Source organism: Falco cherrug, chromosome 16 (assembly GCF_023634085.1).
Source record: "Falco cherrug isolate bFalChe1 chromosome 16, bFalChe1.pri, whole genome shotgun sequence".
NCBI classification, from domain to species: domain Eukaryota; kingdom Metazoa; phylum Chordata; class Aves; order Falconiformes; family Falconidae; genus Falco; species Falco cherrug.
In genome coordinates this window covers 9,234,697-9,261,916 of record NC_073712.1, presented here as the reverse complement: position 1 = coordinate 9,261,916, position 27,220 = coordinate 9,234,697, and the positions used below count along the sequence as shown (strand labels likewise).

At 35.3% G+C, this 27,220-nt stretch overlaps 2 protein-coding genes and 1 long non-coding RNA gene across 5 annotated transcripts in view; 1 reads left to right on the top strand and 2 right to left on the bottom strand.

Moving 5' to 3' along the window:
- Positions 1-96: 96 nt before the first annotated feature.
- On the bottom strand, positions 97-25,213 carry SYCP1 (synaptonemal complex protein 1). Its single transcript, XM_005447118.3, has 31 exons — positions 24,925-25,213; positions 23,829-23,913; positions 23,618-23,664; positions 22,208-22,372; positions 21,304-21,371; positions 21,042-21,115; positions 19,706-19,764; positions 18,488-18,557; positions 17,807-17,880; positions 16,741-16,849; positions 15,453-15,547; positions 15,131-15,315; positions 14,164-14,231; positions 12,963-13,024; positions 11,715-11,819; positions 10,649-10,752; positions 10,046-10,163; positions 9,731-9,801; positions 8,980-9,061; positions 8,460-8,522; positions 8,053-8,115; positions 7,302-7,364; positions 6,052-6,168; positions 5,318-5,428; positions 4,550-4,642; positions 3,561-3,635; positions 2,902-2,958; positions 2,583-2,759; positions 1,428-1,571; positions 981-1,067; positions 97-895 (listed from the first exon to the last, which is right to left on the bottom strand). Exons 1-31 carry the CDS (start codon positions 25,030-25,032, stop codon positions 752-754), a joined length of 2,943 nt encoding a protein of 980 aa, XP_005447175.1. The 5' UTR covers positions 25,033-25,213; the 3' UTR covers positions 97-751.
- Positions 25,201-27,220, top strand: part of LOC129737464 (uncharacterized) — a 19,403-nt gene continuing 17,383 nt past the window's right edge. For all 3 annotated transcript variants that reach the window (XR_008735357.1, XR_008735358.1, XR_008735356.1), the window contains exon 1: positions 25,201-25,256. This is a non-coding gene — a long non-coding RNA (uncharacterized LOC129737464). The remainder of the gene's footprint in view (positions 25,257-27,220) is intronic.
- The window catches only part of LOC102057434 (bile acid receptor-like), a 10,929-nt gene continuing 9,033 nt past the window's right edge, over positions 25,325-27,220 (bottom strand). The window contains exons 8-11 of the mRNA XM_055727893.1: positions 26,668-26,796; positions 26,088-26,204; positions 25,581-25,651; positions 25,325-25,461 (exon numbers count right to left, since the gene is read on the bottom strand). Of these exons, the coding sequence (XP_055583868.1) occupies positions 25,635-25,651; positions 26,088-26,204; positions 26,668-26,796 (263 nt within the window). The 3' untranslated portion in view covers positions 25,325-25,461; positions 25,581-25,634. The remainder of the gene's footprint in view (positions 25,462-25,580; positions 25,652-26,087; positions 26,205-26,667; positions 26,797-27,220) is intronic.

The following is a 27,220-nucleotide window of genomic DNA, read 5'->3' as shown; positions in this document are numbered from 1 at the left end:
CTATTCTTATGCTTATGCAGCAGAAACTGTAAGTCCTTAGGAAGGCCTACCTGCTGATTTATATCTATGTTCTAATACATAAAGCCACAATTCATGTGTCAGACAAACAATTTAATGACATCTTAACATTGTTTTTACAGTCTCAAAATGTGTGCATATTTTATTCCCTGTGAAGCTGAAATATTTTTAAACTGAAGTAATTCTATTAAAAATTCAATTTTAAATTTTCAAAACTTTTAACATACTGAAATAGCATCAACTGAAAACAGTCTAAAAAGAAAGTTCTAACAACATTTAAAACATTTAACATTTGAAAAAACAAGATGACTTGAGATAAAAGTGCATGCATTTTAACAGCTTCAGTATTTCTTTCACTAAATAATACCCTTCCGTGAATTATGTATTAAGAGAGTACATTTATAAGAACAAAACTGAATTTCTTTAAAACCAGTATTTCTAATGACAGCCTTTTTTTGTTTTCAAACAGCTTTCTGAGTAGTTATACTTATTTCAAAATTCTAAATTGGGATCATTTGTCTCCCAACTTTTTATAGCATAGGGGATGAAATGTAGAAAATGTTCTGCAGGTGGACGTAGTTATGTATCTATAAAGTTTATGTGTACAAAGGAAATTAATGTAGTATTAAACGTATCTAGTATGAAAAAAAATGCAACAATGTACTAACCCTGAAAGAATAATACTGTGGTTATACTAATCAGATAATGTTAGGGCACTAGTCATTTTTTCATTTTAAGTGAAAAGCCTTTCAGCATCTTTAATTTTTCTTTTCCTGTCCATTTTAGAAACTGCAGTCCAACCAGCCTCACGCATTTTTCTCATGGTTGTAAGTTTCAGTACGGAGCCTGGAGTTTTCCCATTTGATGTAGCTGGTTTCTAAGAAGGAAAATAAAGCCATCCATTAATTTCTATAATCGATTTGATTAACTGTTTGTTTTGATCTGAAGAAAAGCTACAGTACCTTTTTTGGTGTCATGGCATATAATTGTGAAGCTTGAGGATAATCTTTGTACAATTTTTTAAACATTTCTTCCTCCGAGACTATGCTCTTAAATTAAAAATAAACAAGTTAATCACACTATATTAAAAGATGTATTTTCTTTCCCCCTAGGAATACTGAAGTATGAAAAAAAAAAAGTTAGTATGTTACTATGAAGCCTCAACAGTTCAATAAAAACAACATAAAAAATCAATGTAAAAGTTAATATACATACATATATTTTTATAGTGGTACTCTGTTTGTCATATAGTTACTAATTATGTACAATTCCAGAAAGAACCATAGAAATAAAAATAAACCCATTAATATTGTCTTGGATACAGAACCCCACATGCTTTATATACATTCTTGGATATAGCAGTGTGCATAAAAATCGGTTAAGTACACTGTTTGTTCTCTGATTTTTACCAGGAGGTCACTGTGTTCAGAGCTATCTGACTGAACATCCAGCTGTAGAAGCACTTTTTGCTTTTTCCTCATGCACTGTTCTGAAGGCAGATTTGTCCTTTCACTTTGCGGTTTATGTATTGGAGGAGTCTTTATCATATATGTCTGGGAAAGAAAAAGATGACATTTCAAACTGTATTTTCAGTAGCAATTACAGAATCTAAACCCAAACTCATAACCCAGTTTACAGATTGAGTATCCAGGAGGACACTAGAGAGATGCTGTGGAACAATTATCTTTCCATCCAAAATGTGAAGCAAAGACCCAAACAAAGGGGAGGGGGTAGAAAGGGGAAAAACCCAAAAAAACAAATCCTTTTTTTGTTGCCAAACAAGAGGAATGTACAGGAAGCTGTGGAAAAACTGAGTTTTATGGCACACTATATCTAACTTCTTCAGGCTTATCTGCAGAAATTCAGGTTATTCTGCACTGTAGTCACTACATGCAGACTATAATCAGCATTTAAGAAATTGCAAACAAACAAAACTGCAGGAAAAAGCTTTCAGCAAGACACAGTGGTATCAAGAACATGACTGTTTTTACTTAACTAGTTATTTCACTAGAAGTTAAACTTCTCAGAAGCATTGCAATGGAACAAACAATGCAGTCCTTTTTTAGCAAGGATAACATAAAAATGGTAGTTGTTTCTGTTGTTAAGATATACATCCCATGTAAGCTTCTGACAGGGTAGAAGTGTAACGTTTTACAGTTATGATGAAGCAGTCAGGAATACTTTGATAATTTTTACAGCTACACAAGCTATTTTCTGTTCCATAGAGAAGAATGTGCCTTTACAAACAGACATCACTTTTCTTTTAAGACTACATAAAAGAATTCTAGAGTCTTTATTAAATTCACAGTCCCTCTAGGACAGGAATTATTACTGATCAATGATAACAGACAAATTAAATAACTGAGCAAGAAAATTATACCCAGTGGGAGCCCTTACACAAACTGCTTTCTGTTATCACTGTGGAATACTTTTGTGTGTGTGTGTGGCTATCACCTTTTAAATCCCTGCTTATCACAACAAAAAATAAACATGCACCTACAGAGAAGTAAGAAATACAGTCAGAAAAATAAAACAAGAAAAATTCACTCCCATGGGTTACAAACCTTTAATGATGGACTATCCAAGGGACTTTTAGCAGATACTGAAGGCAGTTTTTTCTTTTCCATCACGTTGACTTTTACAGGAATATCATTTGGAGACTTTTTATTTTTTAAATTAATAGATTCATAGTCCAGATCAAAGTGAGGTTTAGGAGTCTCAGAAAAATGAGTTTGTACTTTCTAAAATTAAAGAAGGTTTAAGTTAAATGCATTCCAATGTCTTTTGTTAAGTGTACGTACTTTGTCATGGAACTTCAATTCAAATGCATACATATAAATATTACCAAATTCTAAAATTAATTAATGATAAGGTTAAAGCTACCTTGTACTTTTCATTTTCAGGAACCATATTTTGGGGATGTTCTTTTGCAAGATTCTCCTAAAAAGAGTTATGTGATAGGAAGTAAATATTTTGTTTGAATTCAGTTGTTGAAAATCTTGGTATAATTACAGAACACAGTCCTCAATCATACTCTGTTACAAAATTCACACAAATATATTACCCAGATTTAGTCGAACTGCAGCATTCAAAAGATATTACTTTTCTATTCAGTTTCATTTCGTATACAACTTCTCCCATCTCTGCTAAGGAACCTACATAACATCTCTTTTAATACAATCTTTATCACAGCTGTATTTAAAAAAAGAAAGAGCTCTATTTTCTAGTTATTGCCTCATGCAATGAACTGGAAGCATTCTTGTTTGTTCAAGCAAATGTCCCTTTGCTGTCTTTTTAATTCTATCTTGCATTTCTTTTGCCAACTGAAGAATACTATGTTGCAATCACAAAATCACAGAATTGTTAAGGCTGCAATGGACGTCTGGTGATCATCTACTCTTAACACCTCTGTTCACAGCAGAGTGAACTAGAGTAGGTTCATCATGACTGTGTATTAATACAGTGCATAAGACCAGGCCAAGCATGTCACCCATACTGCTACATTTAATAAAGTAAAATTTAAAACAAACCAGAAAAACAACCTTCTCTTCAATTGCTGCTTTAAGTTGTTCCTTAAGGGATGACAGTTCATTTCTCAAACATGACAGCTCACTTTCCTAAAAACAATTAGATAAAGGATAGGGTTAACTATGCTTAACCTGGAAAAACAAAAACAGTCCAAAATGAGACTGTAATTAATATGGGTATTCATTATAAACAAAAGAAAAATATGTTTGTTCCAATACAGCTAACTTATCCATAAAGTGAGCATGCTGAGAGGTATCTACAGTTCATTTTCAGAATTATTCAATCACTAGAATAACAGATGATCAAAGAAGCGGTTACCAAATTAAAAAAAACCAACATGTAGACTGAAGTCACACCTTCTATTAAAAAAATCTAACTCTTTTAAAAGCTCTGCAAAGAAATATTCTGTGAAGGGAAATGTCAGAAAAATACTGCATTTTAAGTATATGCTGTAGAAGTACATTTCTGTGAAAATCTTGAGGGGATGTTGTCTCTCAGAATACTTCTCAAAACTAACCTTCCCAGAAAGGGGGGTGGGGGAGAAGGCGACAGGGAGGCAGCCTAACTCTAGACTTGAAGTTTTGTTTTAGTTCATTTTAGAAAGAGCTGAAGTACTACTAAGAAACAGGTATTTGACCAAAATTGTTCAAGGTAAGAACTTCAAACACTTGCAAGAACAGAGGGCTGGGGGGCAGAAACCAACTATTTAATACAAAGGTCAGAGGTTAGAACATGACACACTATCAGGAAAAGTAGACAGAAAAACACAGCTATGCTAATTTATTTTTAGAAACATCTGGATTTTTTTAATGCACATAATAAAACCTGTAAGAAAATAACTGTAAACAGAAATGAATGCATTGATCCCATCAGGGTTCAGTCCTACTAAAGCAGCCACTTACACACACCCACCCCCTGCCAAGTGTGATACTTATAATCATATTACACTTTAAGGACAGCACCCCTTCCATTTAGTTATTTAATGCTGAAGAGTATGCCTTACCAATGATCTTTTTGATGATAACTGCTCTTGTTCTTTTATTTTATAAAGTTTTAACTCTGTATCTTTTTCTTCAACCATTTTATCGTATTCATGCTGTATTAAAAAAACACCAAAAAAACAGACTCAAAATATTTGACTAAATGTTACAAGTACATATCTACCCAGTCTTAAAACATTACTAATTTTTTCAAATAAGACACTTCTGAAGATTCAGAAGGTACTATGAACAAATATTGATGCTTCAGCAGAAACTGCAAAACAGAAAATGCACAAGCAGCATTATTTTGTGGGCTGACAGAGAATGCTTTATCTCTAGGCAGTGGTACGGGTTCCAGCACATGAAAACTAGCCATGTTATTTTTATTAACAGTACCTGCTAAATATACTGCAAACCAGAGTAATATGGAATGTTTAAAATATGTTAAGTTAAACTGCTGAAGGTCACTAAGTAATCTCCTCATAAACGAAGGCTCAAACTGACACTCAGAACACTGCATTAAAATGGTATCAAAGGAAACCTGAGAACAAAAAAATTCCTAAAAATTTAGATAAATGTAATTCATCTGCCAGTAGACCTGTTTTCAAAATCTGAAGATGGATTTATTTTTAGGTGATAAAAATTAAAGTATGTGTTCAACTTCATTTTCCTAGAAAGTGAATCTTCATAATAAAGACCTGAGTCTAATTTCTATTATTCTAGTTTTGAAAGGTGTTTACTTAACATAGTATCAACACATTACAATTACTGAAATCAGTAATATCTCTTACCTTGTGTTTTTCCATAAGTGCCATCATTTCAGTTATCTTGTGTTGACATTTTATATCAGTTTCTCTCTGTGTTATCGTTGCTTCATCAGCAAGCAACCTCATCTTTTCTACCTAAGTTTAGTAGAAAAACTTAAGCTTAATTTAATTCATGAACAACTGACATATTTAAAAAAAATAATCTTAATTTCATTTCTTCTTACCCCTGTGGGTACAATGTATATATAGTTTCATTTGGTGTAGTCTTCACTTCCTTTCAGGATGCTTTTCAAATCCTGTATCTTTTATACATATTGGTAAAATGGATGAATAAACCTAGATTAAAAGTACACCCATTCTTCCGTGGCAGATAAGCGTCATTTCAAACCACAAGCCACTTTAAGCACTCTACCCTAACATTTTTTTATATTACCATCAAAAAAACTGTGGGCAGGAAAATACTAACATGGGAAAAGTTGTAATCTAATTTGCTTACCCTGTATTTATACCAAGAATAGAATTTCTGTGAACAGTATCTTGAAACAAGAAATTTTAACTGGGTTCTTATTTTTAAAGGCATATACAAATACTTCAGCTTCAGGATCTAATGCACTAAAGCATTGGTCACATGCATACACATTCTATTTATGTTGATGAGACTGCTACATAAGAGCAAGGACTCTGGCTGATACAGCTTCAGAAAAAAATCATGCATCAAAAAATAATTAAAAGTTACAGTAAAAATTAACAACTCTCACCTCTTCAAGAAGTTTATTTTCATTTACTTTTTTTGTTTCAATGTCTTTTTGATAGATGTCAACTGCTTCCTTATGTTGCTTGTTCATATTTTCCACTTCTAACTGTAATTTATTCACCTTTTGAGAATGCAGAAGTAAAAAAAAAATAAATAAAACAACACCTTTGAACTTTGTCCTGAAGTGAGTTAGAAAAAACTGGTAGAAACAATGGCAACACCACAATGGGAAAGGCAGCCCATACCAGTTTTGTGCACCCCCGTCAATAAACCAGTCCTAAAGCTAGAGGCTAGTCAGTCATAAAGAATCATTCCAATGTATGGGAAACATCCATTAGCAATCTCACACTATTCTGCCTTTTGTACAAAAGACTCTTCAGTACTGCAGCTATGGAATGCAAAGTAGGAAAATTAAGCATAACTGATAGTCTCCTAAGACTTAGGAATACGACTCTATGACTGTATTATGTTTACAGTCAAATCTTTTTTATCAATTAAGAAGAAACAGTTTCTCTAGAAACAGTTTATTTTCATAATTACATTTAGTTCTGAAAAAGATTAATTCCTTTTAGCTGCTAATATTAATGAGAATTTGGTATGAAACAAATAGGAAGAGTCTATTCCTAAGCAATCACCCTAAATGCTGTGAATTCTTCTAAAAAAAGATACAGATGGAGATTTTATTCCCTCCCTTATAAATCTGTTTAAGATTTTAACTGTTTTTTGCTATGTTTTCCTCCCAAGTGTGCATTTTGATTGTATTTTTGCCTTTTAAGTTTCTCCTAAGAATACCCTCAAAACAGTCCACACTTTTCTTAAAGTGCAGTACCCAAAAACTGGACACAATATTCTAATCAGGGACTTATCATTGCAGAACACATGAAAAGAACTGCTTAAGGGGAATAATATTAATATATGCATTTCCTTTAATTGCTTCTCTGTTTCAATTGGTTGGCATATCTGAGTGATGACCAGCACCCTATTAAGCAAAAAAGAAAGGGACTGATCAAGAACATAATTCCTTGAGATGTGATGCCCATCTCTTACAAATGTCTGATTGCCCAGTCAGTGCCCAATGATTAAAAAAATGGAAGGATCTTCCAAAATGTATGAGCTCATCCCTGCAAAATCTGTATCCCAGATCCATGAAACAGTTCAGAATGTGCTTAACATGTATTATCTTACACTGGGACTTAACAATGTTTAGTCTTTGTGCTTTATCCTCATGTTGTACGTGAAGTTATTTAAACCTACCTTCCCTTCATAAATACTTGTTTTCTTGCTTTCTGCAGTAATTTTCTTTTTCAGCACCTTGTTCTGTTAAAATAAAGAAAAACAAACGCTGTATTTTAAGAAGTTAATAGAATTATGTAATGATTTAACTGCATCAAGCAGGTTGGAATCGTCAAAATTTCAGCTTTCAGCAAGTGAATAACTCTCTTTTTGTTGTGCAGTTCAGGTTCCAGATCAATTCTCGAAACAAGAGTGCTCAGCTACTTACTTTAATAATACTGTTACTTCATGACCTTATAACAGACTCCTCATGGGCAACATCAGAGAAAAGCAAATGAGGGTGCAGAATGGGAAGAAAAACTAAGATGCTGCTGACAGAAAATGTGCAGATATCATGATCAAAAATACATGTTATATATTTTTACAGTACAGTTATTAACTATTTTTCCTAATCACAACTTTTTTATACTATTGGTAACTGGGAGAGGTCATTATTTCAAGTATATCAATGATACCATGTACTAAATGAAAACAGTAAAAGTTTATTAAAGTTATTATTTCTGTAATTGTACTTTTCAAAAGTAAGAATAAATTTACAAATCAAGTAATTCCAAAGGTGACTCCTTAATTGCTCAGAGTTAGGATAAGAAAGGAAATGTTATAAATTACATAGGTATATCTAAGATACCACACCAGACAAACACTGTTGAAAAGTAAGGTACCACAAAATACCTTGGTTTAGGTATTAGTGACTTTTAAAAACTGTACATACCTCCTGTTGCAACTCTTCGATGCATTTGGTTTTATTTTCCACCTGTTTCTTCAAATTATTCAACTATAAGAAATATTCCAATTATTAATTATCAAACATAAAATCAACTCCTAAAAAATTACTCATTGTGTTAGAGATTACTGTCAACATACTTAAACATGCATTTGCACAAGTCTGATTACTTCCAATGGGACTGAAACATGCTAACGTGTTACAACGATTGGAGTTTTAACCATAAAGTACTACAAGAATTTTGCTAGCCCAGTATCATCAACATTAATAGCAATGAACCAGTTCCTCAGTGGTTGTAGAGTTCAGAAAGAAGAAAATTTCAAAAAGTTACTTCACAATTTAAAAAGTAATCTTGTATGAAGTTCTCCACAGTCCTTGAAAAAAAAAATGCATACCTTATTTTCTAGAATCTTCAACTGCTTTTCCTTTCTTGAAATATCATTTTCAATACTCTTAGCCTGGAAATATAATTGTAAATCATTGACTTATACAATACAATTTTGAATCCATTATGATGTTAAAAAAAAAAAAGAGGTATGCTTTGAAACTACAGTAAGAAAATAAAAATAACTGACCATATTTAAACTAAAACTCTTGTTACGTTTTGAAAGGTAATCCATACCTCATCCATCACTAAGTGGGTATGCAGAAATGAAAAAAAAGGGGGTTCTCTGTTTGCCTGAAAACTAACAAATCTGGACTTTTACACCTCCATGTAAGACTAAACATCCCAGTGAAGGTCCTTGCCTTTTAAAATAAAAGGGCTCAGCATGGTAGCAGCACTGAAAGAAGAAAGCCTTTTTAAGACATTATATCCCTAGGCAGAGCTTTGCAGGAAAAAAAGGTGTTACATTTAGATTTTGTCCTACAGGTTATGTTATACATTTTCATGATAAAGCACATGATATGGCATACATTTTCTTCTCTTTCATCCAGTTTACTTTTAAACTCTTCACCTTTCTTTGCCATCTGCTTCTTCAAAGCCTCCAGTTCATTTCTAAATGCCAAATTAACATGCATTAGTAAATATTTACTTAATAAATTGTTTTCACTACTGCTAAATAAACCCATACTTTATTTTCTAAAAAGAACTGCTAATATTGATGAGAACTTCATAAGCTGTTCAATCAAAATGTTCTTAAAATTATGCAAAGTGACTGCAAGTTTATGTCTGACCTGTACATAATTTTTTTAAATATGGAAGGATGTTCCCCTTACCTAAGTAAATACATTCTAATCTGTAATATCATAATGTGTCTATGAAGCATGGAAGGCTGCCTGTCTATTGGGTTAGTGGTACAAATACTGCTTCAGAGAATAACATTTAACCAGTTTCACCTTTTCACATTTAGTCCATAACCTTTAACTTCTATTTTCATTTCCTTCACACCTAAGATGTTAATGCAGAATAGGATAGCTCTCTATATGCAATACAAAGTTATGGCAAAAAAATTCTTCCTGTAGCAGCAGTTATTATTAGTTTGTAGAAACTTCTACATGGCCTACATCAATACTAAAGTTTCTATTTAGCTATATAACCCAAAAAAAAGTATTAATCTAAAAATCACAGAAAGCAGTACATGAAAACAACATTTAGACTAACTGTGAAGGAATCAAGTCTCCTTCCTTCAATACTATTGTACATTAATATTTGTTTTTTACTTGCCTTAGCTGGCCATTTGCTTCTTCCAGGTTTTCAAGTAATTGCTTTGTATTTTCTTCTTTTTTTCTACTATCCTAAATAAAGACCCACATAAGTAAAATGAATAAAATTCAAAGTGACATTTTAAAAAATTCAGTGACATCTTAAGCAGTATCTTGATCTGCTCTATCCACAAGGGTAACTGCACTTCCTTTGCATTTTAAACATAAAAAATGGTTCAGATATTCTACAGAGCCATGTCAAGTTGCAGTTTACCACATTATCTGTATTTTGAATTGTACATCATCCTTTAAAAACAGCTGGATGTTTACAACTTGCCTCATTATTTTCTCCCAGTTTCTTGATTTCTGTAGCCATACCACTTTTCTCTTGTGCTAGTTGTTCTTTTTCTAATAAAAGCTTATTGATATACACTGTTAGTTGATCATTCTTTTGCCTAGTTTAAAACAAATGGTCAAGAGAAATAAGAACATGTATTTCAAATTTTCCTTTCAAGTTAAATTTATCTGTTACAGAATTGTTACTTCACACGGAAAAAAGTCCAGGCCTGTAGCTATGAATTTAAGCTTTGCAGCAAAGTTATAGTGATGCAAAAAGGCAGTGGAAGGAAGAAAATGAGAGTAAACTTTTATATAAATATAATGGTTGTTGAAGATGATGTAGTTCAATATCCAGCTTAAAGCAGGGTTAACAATGAATTCAGAAACTTTCTCTTCATGTTAACCCAACTAAATCACAGAGATATGGAACAATTGCATACATACAAATACAGAAAATGTAATTTATAAATGTAAGTATATAACAGATGTCATACTGTGTGCATAGGTTCAAATTTTTCATTAGAAAATCATAAATCATTGTATATTAAAGTAATTTTCATAACACAAAAAAATAATATTGTATTTTCAAAAATTATCATACGCCTCTTGTTCAAGATCTGTATTCAGTGTCATAAGTTGTTTTAAATAATTTTGTTCCTTTTCAGCTGTACTGGTCAGTTGTACTTTCAAATCGTGGATTTCTTTCTGCAGAATAAAAAGGAAGTGTTTTGAGTAAAAGTCATGAAATCTATCAGAAATGAACTGACAACACAAAGCTTTAAGATTAAACAAAACAGCATGCATGCCATAAATTAACCAGACTGTATCTTTACATCTCTCTGGTGTGATGTGGAAGTAGTGTGAGATATTGAACTCTGATATGAGTGCTAAATGTGTCCCATACTGTAACTAACTAGTCTGCAAAATTACTGACAACATTGGATTCCCTTGAACATTATTTTAAATGAAGACATTTGCTTCAGGTATCACAAGCTTTCGTATTCACCTAATTAAAAAAAATTAAAATACTTCAAAAAAACCCCAACCACAGAATTCCAGTACTATGTGATAGGATAGGCACATATTTTGGATGCATTCCAAGCCACAAAGCAAAACTCTTCTCTCAGGAATTTCCTGCCATTACAAGATAAGCAAGCCTTATAATGCACAAATGCTTTGAATACTGTTTTCTCCAAGTAACTGGTGATACACTGATACCACAGGCACAGGCACTTGCAGGCAGGTGGGGAGTCGAGGGCGACACGGAGGAAGAGAGAGTGTGATTCTTTTTTAAGCACAGCATATAATGAACTTCTGGAATTTCTTACCACAGGCAGCTATGGAGCCAAACAGCACGAGGGGGTTCAAACCCAGATGAGACAAGTGAACATGAACAAGTCCATAAATGATAGCAAAGGCAGCTGACAGGCATGTACGTGTCCTCTAACATCCTTAATGCAGCTACTGCAGCATCATGAGGAAAATGGACCATAGCAAACAGCCAGGTTCCTCTATTACATAGTATCTTCTGCTGTCATTGTCAGGAGCAGAGCAGTGCATTGGGTAGAGCACTGGTATGACTATGACATTTCTTATGTTCTTATATACAAGTTATAACGTGTAACAATTATTTATAAAAGCATGTTACTATCACCCTTTATTCAGACCTCTCTGATCTGGAGAGTATTTTCCATTTCTTTTTCCCTTTCCTGCAAATTTTCTACAGTAGCCTCAAGATCCTTCTTCTTCACTAGAAGTCCTTCAACTTTTCCCTGTTTAAGAACATTGGTGAAACTCAGTTCAGAAAATTCAGTGCACAGTATATAAGGAACAAATGTTCCTTATATGGTACATGGTAAAATGCAAACTTGGTTTCACACTATCTTATTTTAGCTGATGCAGTTTCTTGCTAGACTTGTAAATACAAGATCATAACTAAAATAATCCTGTATTAAAAGTGTACTTCATATAGCTTAGACTTCTGTAACAGAAAATGGGCCTGTGTCACAGTTCCATAGGGTTCACAGAGACCATAGCTAATTCCCTCAGGAAGCATCTCTATAGGCAAGAAAAGAACAGCCAGTATAATAATGGGAGTGCATGGAACGGGGTGTTATAACCCAAAAGACCTTTCTTCAGGCTCTTAAGTGTTTTCTCTGAATAGGGACATGAATCAACACAATATACAATGCTTTCTGGATACTACAGTAGGGAGGACACCTCACCATAACTAACACACCACAAACAGCAAAATAATCAACAGATTTGTGAAGTAAGAAACCTATGAAATGGCTTATTTGTGTCCTTATTTTGTCATAATAACCTTTTCACAAATTTCACTGCCTTTTCTGAGTGGTGTCAGAAGCTTGGTTATCCTTTAAACACCAAAATTAGGTCAGCCTTCTTAAGGCTTAATTTTTAGAAGATTATTATGAAGAAAGCTAGTCACTCAAGGAATTATCTTTACTTTCAAAAACTGGTTGATCCTTCAGCCTTAAATTTCAGATGTGTGGTACTTACAAGGCTTGAGCTGATGTTCATCACCAAAAAATTAAAAAAAAAAGTATTTTTCAGAAAGGTTCAGAACAAGGAAAGAGTGAGTACTAGGCATAACTAAAAATGCAAAATCTTTATGTCCAGAGGAAGTGGCATTTAAATAGGTGTGAATGAAGAAGAAAATGACCAGAAATCTTACCAAGGAAAACCAAAGCAAAGCAGAACAAACCAACAAAAATCAGTGGAGAGTATCAATTCCTTCAAAGAAAGCACTGAAATTGTCTAAAAGACAGGTAAGAAAGTTTAGTAGCAACATTAAGGCAGATCAGACAGTGTTTATATATGGCATTTAAGATACGAAGGAAGAGAGACTTCATATGAAAAGTAAATGCTGGGAGACTAATAAAATGAACATTTACCAGTGTTTCTGACAGCTCTTCAAGTTTCATTTCTTTGTCACATTTTAGTTTAGTCATCTCTTCTACAGCACATGTAAAATTAATTGAACAGAAATAATTTTATATATTTAGCAGGCAGTATAAAACATTTATCCCTTTGCAGTGCCTAATTTTCAAAATTTGTGGGATTAAATTCAGAAGTTTTTAAAACTAAATTACGACTTAATCTAAATGTAGTTGAAAAAATTATTCAGAAAGACATTAGGAAATACATATCTGGACAGAAGCTAGTAATTAATCTTAAATAAAATTCAGTCTATTATGTTTTCCACAATCATGGCTTCAAAGAAACCATGGACTGTAAAAATGGAGTAATGTTCAAATATTGATGCATATGCATCTTTTCAGAAAAAAACCCTGAACTGCTGAAGATATTCACATGGATATGCTAAAAAAGGAAACCACTTGTTAGTAACTTCACAATGTTTCCTATGTGCACATTCACATTACTGATATTTTTTGCAAGTACTGGACACCAAACTCATTTTTGCTCTGGAATCCTCACAGGTCACATCTCACCTTGTTCTAGACAAGCATTAGAAGTTAACTTTTCAACACTTAATCTTTAGATGCCTTCAATACATACAAGGACATCACACTGTATTTCTCATCTATCATATCAGGACTGGAGGCATATGCTGCACACTGGGAAATCAGTGCTAAAGATAGACCTCTTACTCTGGGGGCTAAGAAGCATGTATATAGAAATCACAGGATATCAAAGCAATATTTAAAGCTAACCACTGTCAGTGTGACTCTGCATCAGACATGGGGAGAGTGGTCTGCAGGAAGGCTTAATGCAAGTGTTTTGTCTCTGCTACAAGCTACAGAAATAATTCCTGGAATCTACTGTTCAGCAGTCTAATGCTACCTCTCAAAGAGGTCTTCAGTGCAATCAGTCTTAACTGGAAGAGTGTAGAGAAACCAAAATGACTTCCAGAAGAATCTATGCATGTATGGTCTTACTATTGGAGGTCTGCACAGCACTGCTGACTGACTGTTGCCAAAGGGAGTCAGATGAGTAAAAAGAAATTTAAGCATTCCTGACAGGTACAGGGTACTGTAAAACTATTTTTCCTAGCAACAGGGACAATCCATTTTCAGAAAACAGCATAAAGCATTTTTATTACTACTTAGCTCATTTTCTTTCTACAAACCTCACCCAGTTCAGCAGACTTATTTCTGAGCTCCAAGGTAAGTAGCTTTGACTCATCTTCATATTTCTCCAATCTAATAAAATGGTAATTAAAAAAAAAAGTATAGTACAAAGCACTGCATTTGAAACTCAAGGGACAATAAGAAGAGGTCTATCACAAGCATTTTAAGAACATTTGCCTTTCAACAGGCAGATGATATATCTGCCTGCAACATGTATTGAATTTCACTTTTACAACTTCAGAACAGCAGACATAAAAGTAAACAAATATACACATACATAGATCTGTATTTCTTAAAAATATCACTATGACAGTCAGGGGGAGAGGGAAGCAAAAATTTACTTTTTTATAGACCAGTATCAACCAGCAAAACTGAAAAAAAATGCATTAAATTATCTGCATTTAGACCACTGTGTCAGAAAAACTAATTTCATATCCCTTCTTTCTTCCTGGATTTGTCATAAACTGCAACTACTTAGGAGACACCTTAATGCCACAAACCCAAAATCACTGCTTTTTTAAAACTCATCTGTGATATTTTAAAATACATCTTTACTGCTCTGTTCTCGCTTCTAGAAAGGTTGGCTTTAGTTGCTATGAGGTTTTTTGACGAATACAGTTTTTAAAACTAAAAAAACCCTGAAATACATTAATAATAGGCACTGGTATTAAGCATTACTATTATCACATACGGAAGAGCATCTTCCTCACTAAAGGTTCCATTAATAAGGAACTGTCAAGTACTAAATGAGATTACTACTTCCTTAGTTAACAGCTGCATCTACACAAAACCAAACAGTGTAACTGTCTTCAAGTGCTAATAATTTCAAATAACGAAATAGGTGAAGGACTTTAAAAATAGTTATTAGTGATTACAAAAAAAATGCAGTTACATTTAGGTTTTATTCCAAGCATCTTGGTAGTCTAGTATTTTACCTATAAAATTCTTTGAATTTAAACTGTTTAATTTACCTATTTTGCTCTTTTTGCAGCAAGCTTTTCATATTGGAAATAGAAGTCTCATATTCCTCTATCAGGGATGCATGCAAAGCCTTAGCTTTTTTACATTCTTCCACCTGTGCTTCTTTTTCTCCAGTGACCTGAATTAACGCATTCACTGCAGTCTGCAATTCGATTTCTAAGCTCTTTTGAGTAACCTTCAAAAAAATTGTATAGTTTCTAAACATTTTTTGCAACAAAGAACTACAATTGTTTCATATCTAAAGTATCAGTAATTATTTATGCAATGGCTCATCTAATCTATTTATACTGGAAAATTATAAGCAAGCTGTACCTCTGTTTTTTGCAATGAAACTTTGGCCTCTTCCAGTTCTGCCCTCAAATGTTCTTGATTCATCTGGGTTTCCCTTAACAGTTCTCCTTCATGTCCTAAGGAAAACAATACATGCTTACATTTAAGAAAAATAGGGTATTTACTAAAAAATACTTGCATTTCTATTTTACAGATAAATACATTCCTAGAACTTAACCAAGTTACATAATATATTCATGTCATTGTTAAGGAAGAAGCCTCCAAGACGATTATTCAACCTACTAAGTAACAGTATCCAAAAAGAAAATGACATGTATTTATAGAATTTAACAAAATGCAGCCACTTACATGTATCTGGCATAAAAACTATGCTAAAACCTTCCCCCCACACTCCCCAGGGAAGGGGAGACTGAAAATTGCCTCACTTCTAAAGTACTTGCACCCTATACTGTAAATATTTTGTAATATAAATGGCTTAAAAATACTGAAAATCAAGTTCTGAAAAGTAAGTTTCCTCAGTGGGACCTGAGTATAAGTTTTCAAACTCAAGCAATGTTTTTTCCCCTTGCAATCTTCAAACACTGTCACTGCTTGACTCACCCTTAAAAAAGAACCCTTCAAAAACAGTTAAAACTTCAAATGCCAGTCAATCATTTCCCTATTCGCAAATAAGATTCTGTTTAAAAGGTGTAATATTTTGGGGTGCTATTTAGCAAAGATGTCAAAATATGTGTTGTTGAACACAGAACAAGGCTACTATTTATGGACTTCTGAACAAATATTATACTTTGAAGACCCTTCACTAACTTGGTTTGAAACAGATCAACCCAGTAACCAGGAAAAACACTTTAATATTATTGTGCCATGTCTTCTGTACAAGTCCAACAGGAATGGAAAAACCTCTATAATACGGGCAGGGTTATAGTGTCCTGGTAAAACTTCTGTTACAGAAAAGGAATGACAGGGTACATGGCACCTTTGTAAGTAGTACAGCATGTTCACGCTAGAGTTTATTGAAGACCAAGAGAAAAATCCCTCACAATGAAGCTGTCATGTCAATAAAAAACCAGGGTGTAGTCTAAGCCTAAAGGGAAAACCTTGGTTATGAAATACAGGCATAGATTTTATACTTACATGGATTACACTACCCGTCCTGATCCCAAATCAGCAGCTTCTGTTCTAAATGAAAACATGGCCTGCAAGGCCCTAAAGTTCTGCTGCTGACTAGTAACAGGGTAAAATTACCATGATCCGGTTTCCTACACATCTATAACCAATTACATTTTAACATAGCAGAGAGAACTCTTACTTTTTGCTTCTACAAAGTCAGCAATCTTATTTTTTGCTTCCTGCAGCTGAGTCTTGATGTCTCTTATTATATCATCTTTTTCATCACTCTGTATGGTAAGAGCTGAAATCTAGCAAAATTAAAATAATACCATAATGAAGTCTAGAAAAAAGGACAGATTCTCATTTTCATTTGTGCACCCTGTATGATTAGCATATATACTGCTGTCATCCATGTTACATAAGATAGTCAGTCTTAGCCAAATATTGATCATGTCATATTACTCTGGATGAAAAAGCTCTTCAGTTCAAAACCAAAATATGAATTCCAGTAGACTAAAGATACTGGAACATCGCCAAGATAGCAGAATCTGACTTAAATGTAGCTCCTGATGATGCCCAGGAACACTCCTTCCCCTATTGCAATGTCACATCTATCCTCAGAAAAACAAACTTTTGACCTTCCCAGATACAGATGGATGCTCAGCTTCTCAGAGTCCTGCTTACAAACTAAAAACTATTATGACAACTAATTTCTTCAACTTAATCAGTCTTCCATCACAGCTACCTCATCACCACTACAAAAAAACTACTCTCATCTCAGATTCTTAAACTCTTTTACCAGCCTGTGGTCCAATACGCATTACAATCCTTTTTCCCACCTTCCTTATTACCAGATATGAACTATACCTTTCTTACCTATGACGAGTGATGACTGCTTTCCTAATTCTATGCATCTGCACAAGCCACTTTATAAAGGCATACGCACAGAAAACAGAAAGAGTACTCATTGTTTACATGGTCCTTTTAAATCTTATCCCCAAGATCTCCCTTTGTCACAATACACTAGCCTAATTCACATTTTACTCCAAAGTAGTAACACGGAAGGAACACCCCATCAAAAGGTCATTTGCAATATCAATTTCCATCCTTCCAAAATACAAATATTTCACAAACAACCAAGTGTTTTTAAACTAATTATTTTCATTCATCAGTGAGCCATGACAGCAAAGTTCAAACATTAAAGAAACTAAAAGATTTGTTTCAAAAATAAAGGTGTACATAGTAGATTGTAAAACTGAGCAAACCTGCTTTTCCTTCATACTGACTTCCAGTTTGCATTCTTTTTCAAACTTATCCACTTTTTCTGCTTCTTCTTTCACTTTGGAGATACAATAATATCCGAAGTTAATATACTAGCTAAAACATACTTCAGGTTAAATACAATGTCCAGTTCAAGATTGCTTATAATTATACAGCTGAACAATTTGTTTCCTAAAGAGTAATTTATGAGGTCACGTTAGAAACTATTTTCTAATCAGACAAAATAAAATTTTTTACATCAGCTTTCCACAGAATTAGTCCGCTATTCCATGTATCACTTAATAGTTTGTTATAAGAAACTAACAGAAATGCACATGTAAAAATTAAACAGGCACGTAGTAGTGTAAATAAAGCTGATAATTAAAATTTCTGTAGCTATACACTAGTGCATTACCATTTAAACAAACAAACTACATAAGTAGTGATCTCTAGACTGTACTTCACAGTCAAAACTTATTTGAGTGACTTTGAAAAATAAAGTTCCAAATCTGATCCAGTGGAAAAACCAAAGGGCTCAGGCATTTAATAGCTGGCAGCATGAATAAAAGGGGGTCTAACAACCGTCACAGCGTTCACCACTCTAGCAATTTGTATCTTTCTGGCCTGAAACTGCATGCAATAAATCTATGATTAAGCCTGCAGCATGAACGCAACAGAATTCTCACATTTGAAACACATTTCCAATCTAGTGTTCTCTGCTTGTACACGAAGCTCTTCAAATGCCATTATCATTCTCTAAAAATAAAATTCAATACATATGTTCATACAAAACTAAGTACTTTCAGTAATGAACAATTATGTTTATGATTTGCAAACAAACAGTATTACAAGCTCATTTATATTTGTAGAAGAAATGTTGTTAAAAACAAAATTCAGAGCACAAACATATTTTGAGTTAATGTTATAATTATACAGAGCTGGTAGTTTAAGAATTTCTGTACTCAAGATCTAAACAATTTCAAGGATGAAATACTTTTACTGGTCCATGTTTCTACATCCCTAACACAATGGGGGAGTTGTTGTGCCTTTCTTAGTTGCTACAACAACCTATAGTTAATATTTAACCATTACACCTTGTACTCTCTGACTCTGCTTATCTGTTTTATCACTTCCTAACAACAATGCCTTACATTTCTCTGTTATAAATATACCAAACTCTTATCTTCCACACTGGAATAATTAGTAACAAAAATATGATGAACTAATTTATTTGGCAAGACTGCACTTCTTTAACAAAAAAAAATGCAAACCCCCTCTTTAAGTTAAGGCATATTCACACCTTATGCTTTCTATTCCACACAAAATCACCAGTTTCAGTACTGAGCTTTCTTGTTCTGTGTCACACTCAAAACTGAAATTAATTTTGTTTGTTCATCTTTATTTTATATTGCACTTTACATTAAATAAAGCTATCTAATAGAATAACCCTAATATACCTGACCCCAAAACCTGACTGAACACAGCCCTATGCAACCTGCTATAGTTGGTCCTGCTTTTAGCAGGGGAAGTTCACCAGATGTTCTCCAGAGGATGCTTCCAACATCAGCCGTTCTGTGAAATCACCAGATTGGTGAAACAGAGTACAAAAAGAAGACAGAAGTTATGGCTGCCACCTGACACTAAGCAGGTCATACATATCACACAGATCCCATGGATCTACATCCCAAACACTGTTGCATTTTATCTAATTAATGCTCTATACAATACAAAAATAAAGGGACTGAAAACCTGACTTCATGCGTCACACATGACGGTTCTAATTGTTTTATCAGAGAATGTTCTTCATACAACCAGTATCTCAACATATACACATAACTCAGATAGCTCAACATATCCATGTAACTGGGATCACATCTGAGCCTTTCACAAGCTACAGCACTTACTTCAATGTTGTTATTAAGTTCCACATATACTTGTCTTGTTTCTTCTCTTTCATGTTCATCTATCAAAGTAAGAATGTATCATAAAGTTTTCCTTTTGAAAAAGAATGTCAGTTGTCCAAGCCATTATGCTTAAACAGCATAATGAACTGAAAAAGGAATTATAGGCCTTTTCTTATTTAAAAAAAATCATTATGAAGCAGGATGCCAAAAGTTACATCATCTGAAGAAAATGTATATTCCATTGGAACATCAAGCAAGCTCAGCTTTTCAAATTTTCTCCCAAACCTTACTTTTTCTGTGAATAGTACGATTCTACATCAACTTATGTACCTATATTAATTTTGACATTATTAATATTGTTGAATACTATAGTGCTTCAAAAACTGTAACAGGTTTAGCACCGAATTTCTTCCCATAATCAGAGATACCCAAGACCACAGAGCTGTCATTACAGAATTGTAACAATACTCTTATCTCATTCTTTTTCTTTTTTTTTTTAATTGATATTATTTTCCCCTAAGAAAACAGTAAGAAACACAGCTATCAAATAAGTACAGTACATCTATACACAGGTGTTTGTAGAAGCAAGGCTAAAAAGAAACAGACATTCTTAAGTATCTGGGATCAATTCTGCAAAATTTTAAAGATTGTAATAACAACTCTGAATTTCATACAATAAAATCCAAAGGCAAAAACGTATTTTAAAATCTCAAGAATTTAAACTTTGTTAAGTTATGCAGCTATCTTGGCTTGGTCAATTTAGTGAGAAGAATGCTAGTTACTCATGGTGTCTTGGGATTTGGACCTTTTTCCTCCATGAATCCATAACTGCTCTAAATAGGATAACAACAACTCTGGAAATTTGTTATAGTGCTAGGAAAGGTCACTAGAGTAGATGCTACTGCCTAAACACAGACATGAACTGCCACCTTCTATGTCATAATATACTCAAGGTATCTGGATGGGACTGAAAAACATCACTGGACTGACAAGACTTCCTGAGACCTACACTCGCTCTGGAGTGGCTGCTAGTGGCTAATCGGGGTTGCTTACACTACCTTAAACTTCAATCAGTGTTTAGACATCTAAATAGCTCCCAAGGTTTGTAATTTTCCATCAAACTATCCACTGACTTCAGAAACCCTCTAGATTTAGCTTTTCAAAACAGACAGCTATTAGACTTATGGCTTCACATCTAATTTCACTCTGATGCAGAGACATACAGTTTATCTCAACCAGAGAACATACTTGGAACACAATGATAGCTTTTCCTTCGTGAATTTAGAGAAATCTAGAAGTACATTTACTCTCATAAATCAATTTAAATAGCGTTTACATTTGGTGGACTTCTCTGTGAAGTGAGTACAGGTTTCCTTGAGCAGATTACACAGATGCCTTGAAGCGTTGTTTCTAAAAGAGGAAACAATACCGTAATAGGTGGTCACAGGAATGCATGGTACTTTGCATACCTAAGTAGTAACAATGTAAATGGCCTGATGACCTTTACAATTTAACAGCTGTATCTAACTTCCCATACTAATACAGTTCTCAGCACAAAACGTAATTATTTTCACAAAATATTTGACTGTATTACTTACTCTTTTAAGAGATCTTTATTTTCATTTATCTCATCTTCCAGTTTTAAACTTAGTTTTTCATTTTCAAACTAGTTTAATAGGGAACAAATACGAAAACACATTGTTATTGAAAAACACACTAGAAATACGGTTTCACTTCTCAAATCTCACTTGAGAAAGTAATTTTCTGTATCAGAAGACAGAAATCCATTTTACCTGCTATTATATGCCATCTTTTGTTACAGTTTGCACGAAAGACATAATAATAAACAATAATTATCAGCAACCAAAATGCTTACAGCATTTGTTGTACACACAGTGTTGTACACACAATCGCATACTACAGGTGTGCACCCCTTCTCAGAATAACCATCTTCTCAAGGCAAAAGTCAAAACATTCAAAGATGACTCAGGTTACAAAAGCCAACACAAACAACAAACAGCACCAAAAAAAGACCGATACATTTTTAAAAATATGTGTTTCAGCCACAAAGCTGTCCATCACTATCAGCGAGATAAGAAACTGGGAAAACAGAGTGCACTACTTCCACTATGTGTTGAATACAGAAATATGCATGAGCATACTTTACACATACCAGGAGGATGAAAACTTACTCAGTCTTAAACAGGTTTCTGCAAACCCACAGTATGATGTCACGTAAATAATGCAAAGATAGAAGTGCATTGTTAAAAAGAGGAAAACCATTCTTAGAAAACAAAATGTTACTTTTTCCTTTAAAAGCAGTAGAGCCATAGGTCATTGGTATCTAGCCAAATGGCTTCTTTGAAGTCATCACATTAATAGCTCAAAATTTCTTTAACCTCTGCAACATTCTTTAATATTTAGTTGTATGAATAATATTCTCATACTAAATCAGGAAGAACTTCCTCTTTACATATTCATTGTATATTGTACAATACTGGCCTGCAACTCCTGAATGGCTTTACGCTGTGCTTCAATAATCTTTCTGTTTTCTTGCAGTTTTCTTTCTTTCTGCTTCAGTTCTGATTCTACAGTTTGTTTCCACTGCTTGATCTTCTCAGCCTCTTTGTAGAGTTTTGAATACAATTCATTCATTGTTGCTATATTCTATTAAAACAGGTTCCACAATTTAATCTCAAATGCTATTTAATTAGTAATGTTGTAGATACATATTTATCTCTTAGACGTATCACAAGAGTAATTTTTTTTCCACAGATGGTGACACAAGCTTATATACAATCAGGAATCAAAGTTTAAATCTTCATGCATTCGCTGTGTATGTATTACAGAACAAGTAAGAGACACAAACATGAGTGAAAAATACCCCACTACCTTCAGATATAGGGACATCACTAAACAGATAATCTTAAAGATATGGCTAACTGCACTCCACCAGAAGTCAATACAAGGTTCTTCACACCACTGCCCTCCTTACTCTGACAGATACTGCTGAGTTAAGTAAAACCAGCTTCAGAGATCTTGTCCAAGACTACCTGCGATAGTTCTTGCAGTTGTCTTACACAAAGGAGGAAGAAAAACCAACTAACCTTGTGCTCCTAGAAGACCTTTAAAGCACTGTACAAGCAGCGCTTGATCAGTGGTTTAGGCAAGTAAGAGTAGGACAGTAGGCCACAGGGCAGTTCTGCAGTTTGTTTTAGGTATGATGTCACCTAATGCTATCCTTGTTTTGGCTGCATCATATTATTACAATCCTGCCTGTACTTTAGTATCTGCCAGGCCTAAAAGAAGTTTAACCCTCAGGGATACGAAAATCAAGAAATATGTTCCATTTGTTGCAGCAAACAGCATTTCACATCTGGGAAGCACAGGAAGCTACCACAAAAAAAAAAAAATTAGCTTTACCGAGTTCTACTAAAGCAGAAAAATGTTGGTAAAAACACCATGAGAAGAATCAAATGCTTGAGGAAATCACTGTACCAAATTCATTGTTTTATAGATACAATAAAGCCAGACAAGGCAAAGAATGCTCTGACTTCAATCCTTCTGCCTTGCAACAGACTATTCAGAACCAATCCCACAAAGATATTTTAAGTTCCTAAATCTTATTCTGATCAAAACTCCCAGACTTCCCAGGTACTTTAAAAAAATAAACAAAAAACAACACAACAAAACAACAGCTTGGAAATCGCCTTAATATTGAAAGGCATGTTCACTGAGTAACAAATACCTCTTCTAAATGATTCAGCTTTAAAACAGGACAGAAAATTATCATTCCCCTTTGACTACCTTTGGCCCTGAAGTATCTACTGAGTACTGCTTTAGGCACTGTTTTGGGAACAAATTAAGAGGCCCTAAAAAAATTAAGATATGCAGAGTTTATACTTAGCTGACCTCTTCATCTGCCTCAGAGCAAAGTTTGACTTGCTGTGAAATCGCATCTGAAATATGAAGAGATTTTGATCAATGCCTTTCTAAAAAATAACAGTGGAACTGTATTTAACAGTGTTACAACTACAAAACTGTTAAGCTACTCATGAAAAATGTCAACAACACTAAAAAAAATGTAAAGAATATGCAAGGTAAATGCTTATTTCAGTCTTACCTGAATTAGTGATCTCACCCCGGTTTGGTATGCTCGTTGTTACAAATGGCAAATTAAAATCATCATCTGGGCATTTGTTAAAACCCTGCACAAATTTAAAAATTAGTTTCCTATTTGTAAGTAAGGAATAGAAAACCCAGAAAAAAATGTACATCTAATGTGAAAATAAATTTTTCCATTAATAAATCAACTACCTACAATTTTCAAAGCCCAGGGTATTGGTAATGGCTTTGGAATTTCCTTGCTTCTTACTTCACAGTGGCTTTGCAAACTGCTGGTCTTCTGTATTTTGATTTATAGACTACACTGTGGCCAAAGTGGAAGCTTTTGATGACAAGAACTTACTAGCTATTGCATGCCTGTACACAGCTGCATAGTTAAAGATTCATTAAGCAAAATGATTTCTTTCAAGTCCAGTACTTGATATTTATTTTTTGCTTTACTCCCAAGAGTACTTCTAAAACATATCTGATTATGTTTCAGTGTGAAAATTTCATTTTACAAGGTGTTTTAGAATTCACAGGGATTTGTCTTGTACAAGTGTACTTCCTCTCCTATCAGAATATCACATCTGAATCCAAACATATTTTGTAAGGAGCCTCAACATGAAAAATATCTTGTTGAATTCACATAACTCAGCGCATAGCGACACAGTATTTTCACTGCACACTTCATCTGGTGGGACCAACAAATCAATGCCAATGAGGTGTCCGAGTGGCATGTTTCCCACAGACAGTTCTGAGTTACCCATACCCAACATGTATTCATCATCGGTGGCGTACAGTTAAAATATATAGCAAATGCTCAAAAAGATGATTCTCTTCGGTTTTGACAGAAAAACAAGTAAAAGTCTTTGCAATTAAAGGCGTATGTGTGTTGTCCCCCCCACAACCCAGCACCAATCTGAACAGTTTGCCGCAGCCAGGAGCTCGGTGCACTGGCACGCAGGTGCTTTCCCGGACAGAGGCTGGGGACTTTGCCCGGGGAACCCCCGGGGTCGCTCCCCACCGGAACCCCCGGACGGGCCCTTGCGCTCTTCCAGCGCCCTCGCCAGCCGTGGTAACACTGCGCAAGGCGGGCAGCAGCACCGCTTTACCTGACAGAGCCCCGTCGCCCGAGTACTAGTCTGGGGTTTGACTGCAGACACCTGACCACCGCTCGGGCGCGGCGGCACGAACAATTTAAACGGTTTTTCTTTTTCCATGGCCTCGGAGCAAACGGCAAGCCTCCGACCCAGCACCTCACGACGGGCACGCTAACGCCCCGAGCCGGGCAGCTGCTGAGGGAGGACAAAAAGGCGGGAAGAGAAAGCGCGCGATCCGAGCGGGAGGGGCGGCGGAGCCGGGGCGGGGCGGGGCCCGGCGGTGTAGAGGGGAGCGCGGCGGCGGCGGCGCCTAGTGCAGGTCCCACATCTCGCAGAGCAGCGAGGTGAGCCGGGGGTCTTTCGTCCGCCATGTCACCAGCACCTCCGCGTGCGTGTGGTTGAGGGTGCGCAGCTCCGTGAGGCGCCCGATAAGGCGGGCGAAGTGCTGGGGGTCCTCAGGGTGATGGATCTTCGAGTACTTGTAGAGGATGCCCAGGAGCGGCTCCTGCAGCTCCTCGACGTGCCGCTTGTTCCTCAGGAGCGGGCGGTCTGCGGGAGAGCGCGGTTAGCGGGGCGGGGGTGCGGCGGGCGCGGCCGCAGCGGACGGCTCGGTGGCGCGGGCGCGGGGCTGGCTGACGCGCCCCACGGCGGGTCGCCGCCCAGGTTACCTGAAAAAAACACGGTTGTTGCTACAAGCAGGGCGTATTCGGTCTCTGTCACTTTCAGTTCCCCCATGCTTCTGTAGAAGTAAAACAGTGCGGTAATAAACTCCTCGGTTATACCTTAAAAATGAAATAAAATAAGCAGAATGTTACTTCGCTGCAGAAACGGGTACCGCGGTTAGAAATAATCTTTGTACTAATCTTTTAAGGCTTCAGGCCATTCCAGTCCGTGAAATAGTTAGCAAACTTGTGTAATCTAATTTCTAAAGTAGTAACAACTGTTTTATTGCAGTTGTACCGTGGAGCTTTTGGTACATAAACTCAAGGCTTTGTGCTGGGGTGTCGGCAAACGAACAGCACCCCTTGCTTCCCTGGGGCTGTCACGGCGCCTAACAAAGCGGGAGGGGGAGAGAATGAGCAGCAGCCACGCCGGCAGTCTTGCTCAGTGTGATCAAGAACAGGGCCAGCAAAGCAAAAGATTCCCAACAGTTTTGGTTCTGAGACCTCCGTTACCTGTGGTGGTAGTGGAAGTTGGACTCTCTTCATTGTGAGACATTTCCATGGAATAAATGTTTTTATCAAGGTTTTGAACATGACAGCATGTCCTATGATCAGAAAGTCTTACATGACCTGGAACAATACAGATGACAGTTCTCAGCCAAGCTTAATGTGACTTAAAATATTTGTCTGCATCTGGTTTGCAGATACATACCTGAAAATCTGTGAATTTTCTATGTAGGTAGAAAAAATTGTTCTTTTTGATATCCAGCACCAAGTTGACTGGTTGCATGATTGTTGGTCAAAGTCTCTTGTGTTAAACTTGACACAGTATTTAATATGTCATTAATATAGCTGATACTATCCATCCACCCCACAATTTGTAGAAACACTTAAAAAGGTTGCTCTTTTTTTGGAAATAATGGGAGGAAAAGAGAGATCCAATTCTTTCTAATTTTGGTCTTTACTATTCTAAGTACCACTGTGGTTGGATAGGAAATTATTTGAGATTAAGTGAATTAAAATAAATGGAGGTCATTTCAAAATGTCAGAACCTGAGACTGGTGTTGATAGAAAGCTTGTTAGTCAAACTTACTTTCACTTGTTGATGGTTGGCATTCACTAATTCTTTGGTTATATATTTGGGCTGAATGCAAAAACATTGCCTCAACTGTTGATCCTTTTAGCAGCGCGATCTGATCTTCGCTAGCTAAACTTTCAAATCCTGCAGAGAAAGATACATGTTAAGAATCAAGGAAGGCTGTAGCTACATTTAAGCCCCTAACATGTGTTGATAAAATGAGTTTTTTAAGAAATGCCTTTACTGGAAAGGAGAAGCCATAGTTAATGGCTGTATGTACCAAAGGCTATTGGGATCTTTCTTGCTAGTTTGCAGGTTGTAGGGGACACGGGACAGACACAACAGTTGTCAGTGTCCAGTGTTAGAAGATTCACAGGAAGATACAAGTAAAAATTTTGGGACTAAGCAAGACTTTATTGAAAAATACTTCCTAATACTTGAATTATATCACATAGCCTAATACCTTATAAATTTGCTACATTGCTTAGTGACTGTGAGCATATTCCTTATTAATCGATACCTGATCTTTTTAAAAATTGTGTTCATCTTTTGACAAACTCATTATCTA

What these genes read in the sequence shown, in the direction of transcription:
- SYCP1 (XM_005447118.3), bottom strand. Translation starts at nt 25,032, where the DNA reads ATGGAAAAAGAAAAACCGTTTAAATTGTTCGTGCCGCCGCGCCCGAGC. An exon ending in GGGCGACGGGGCTCTGTCAG is followed by an intron (nt 23,914 to 24,924) that starts GTAAAGCGGTGC and finishes AAATTTGTGCAG; the next exon opens with GGTTTTAACAAATGCCCAGA. An exon ending in TATCATCAAAAAGATCATTG is followed by an intron (nt 3,636 to 4,549) that starts GTAAGGCATACT and finishes AATTGTTTTTAG; the next exon opens with GAAAGTGAGCTGTCATGTTT.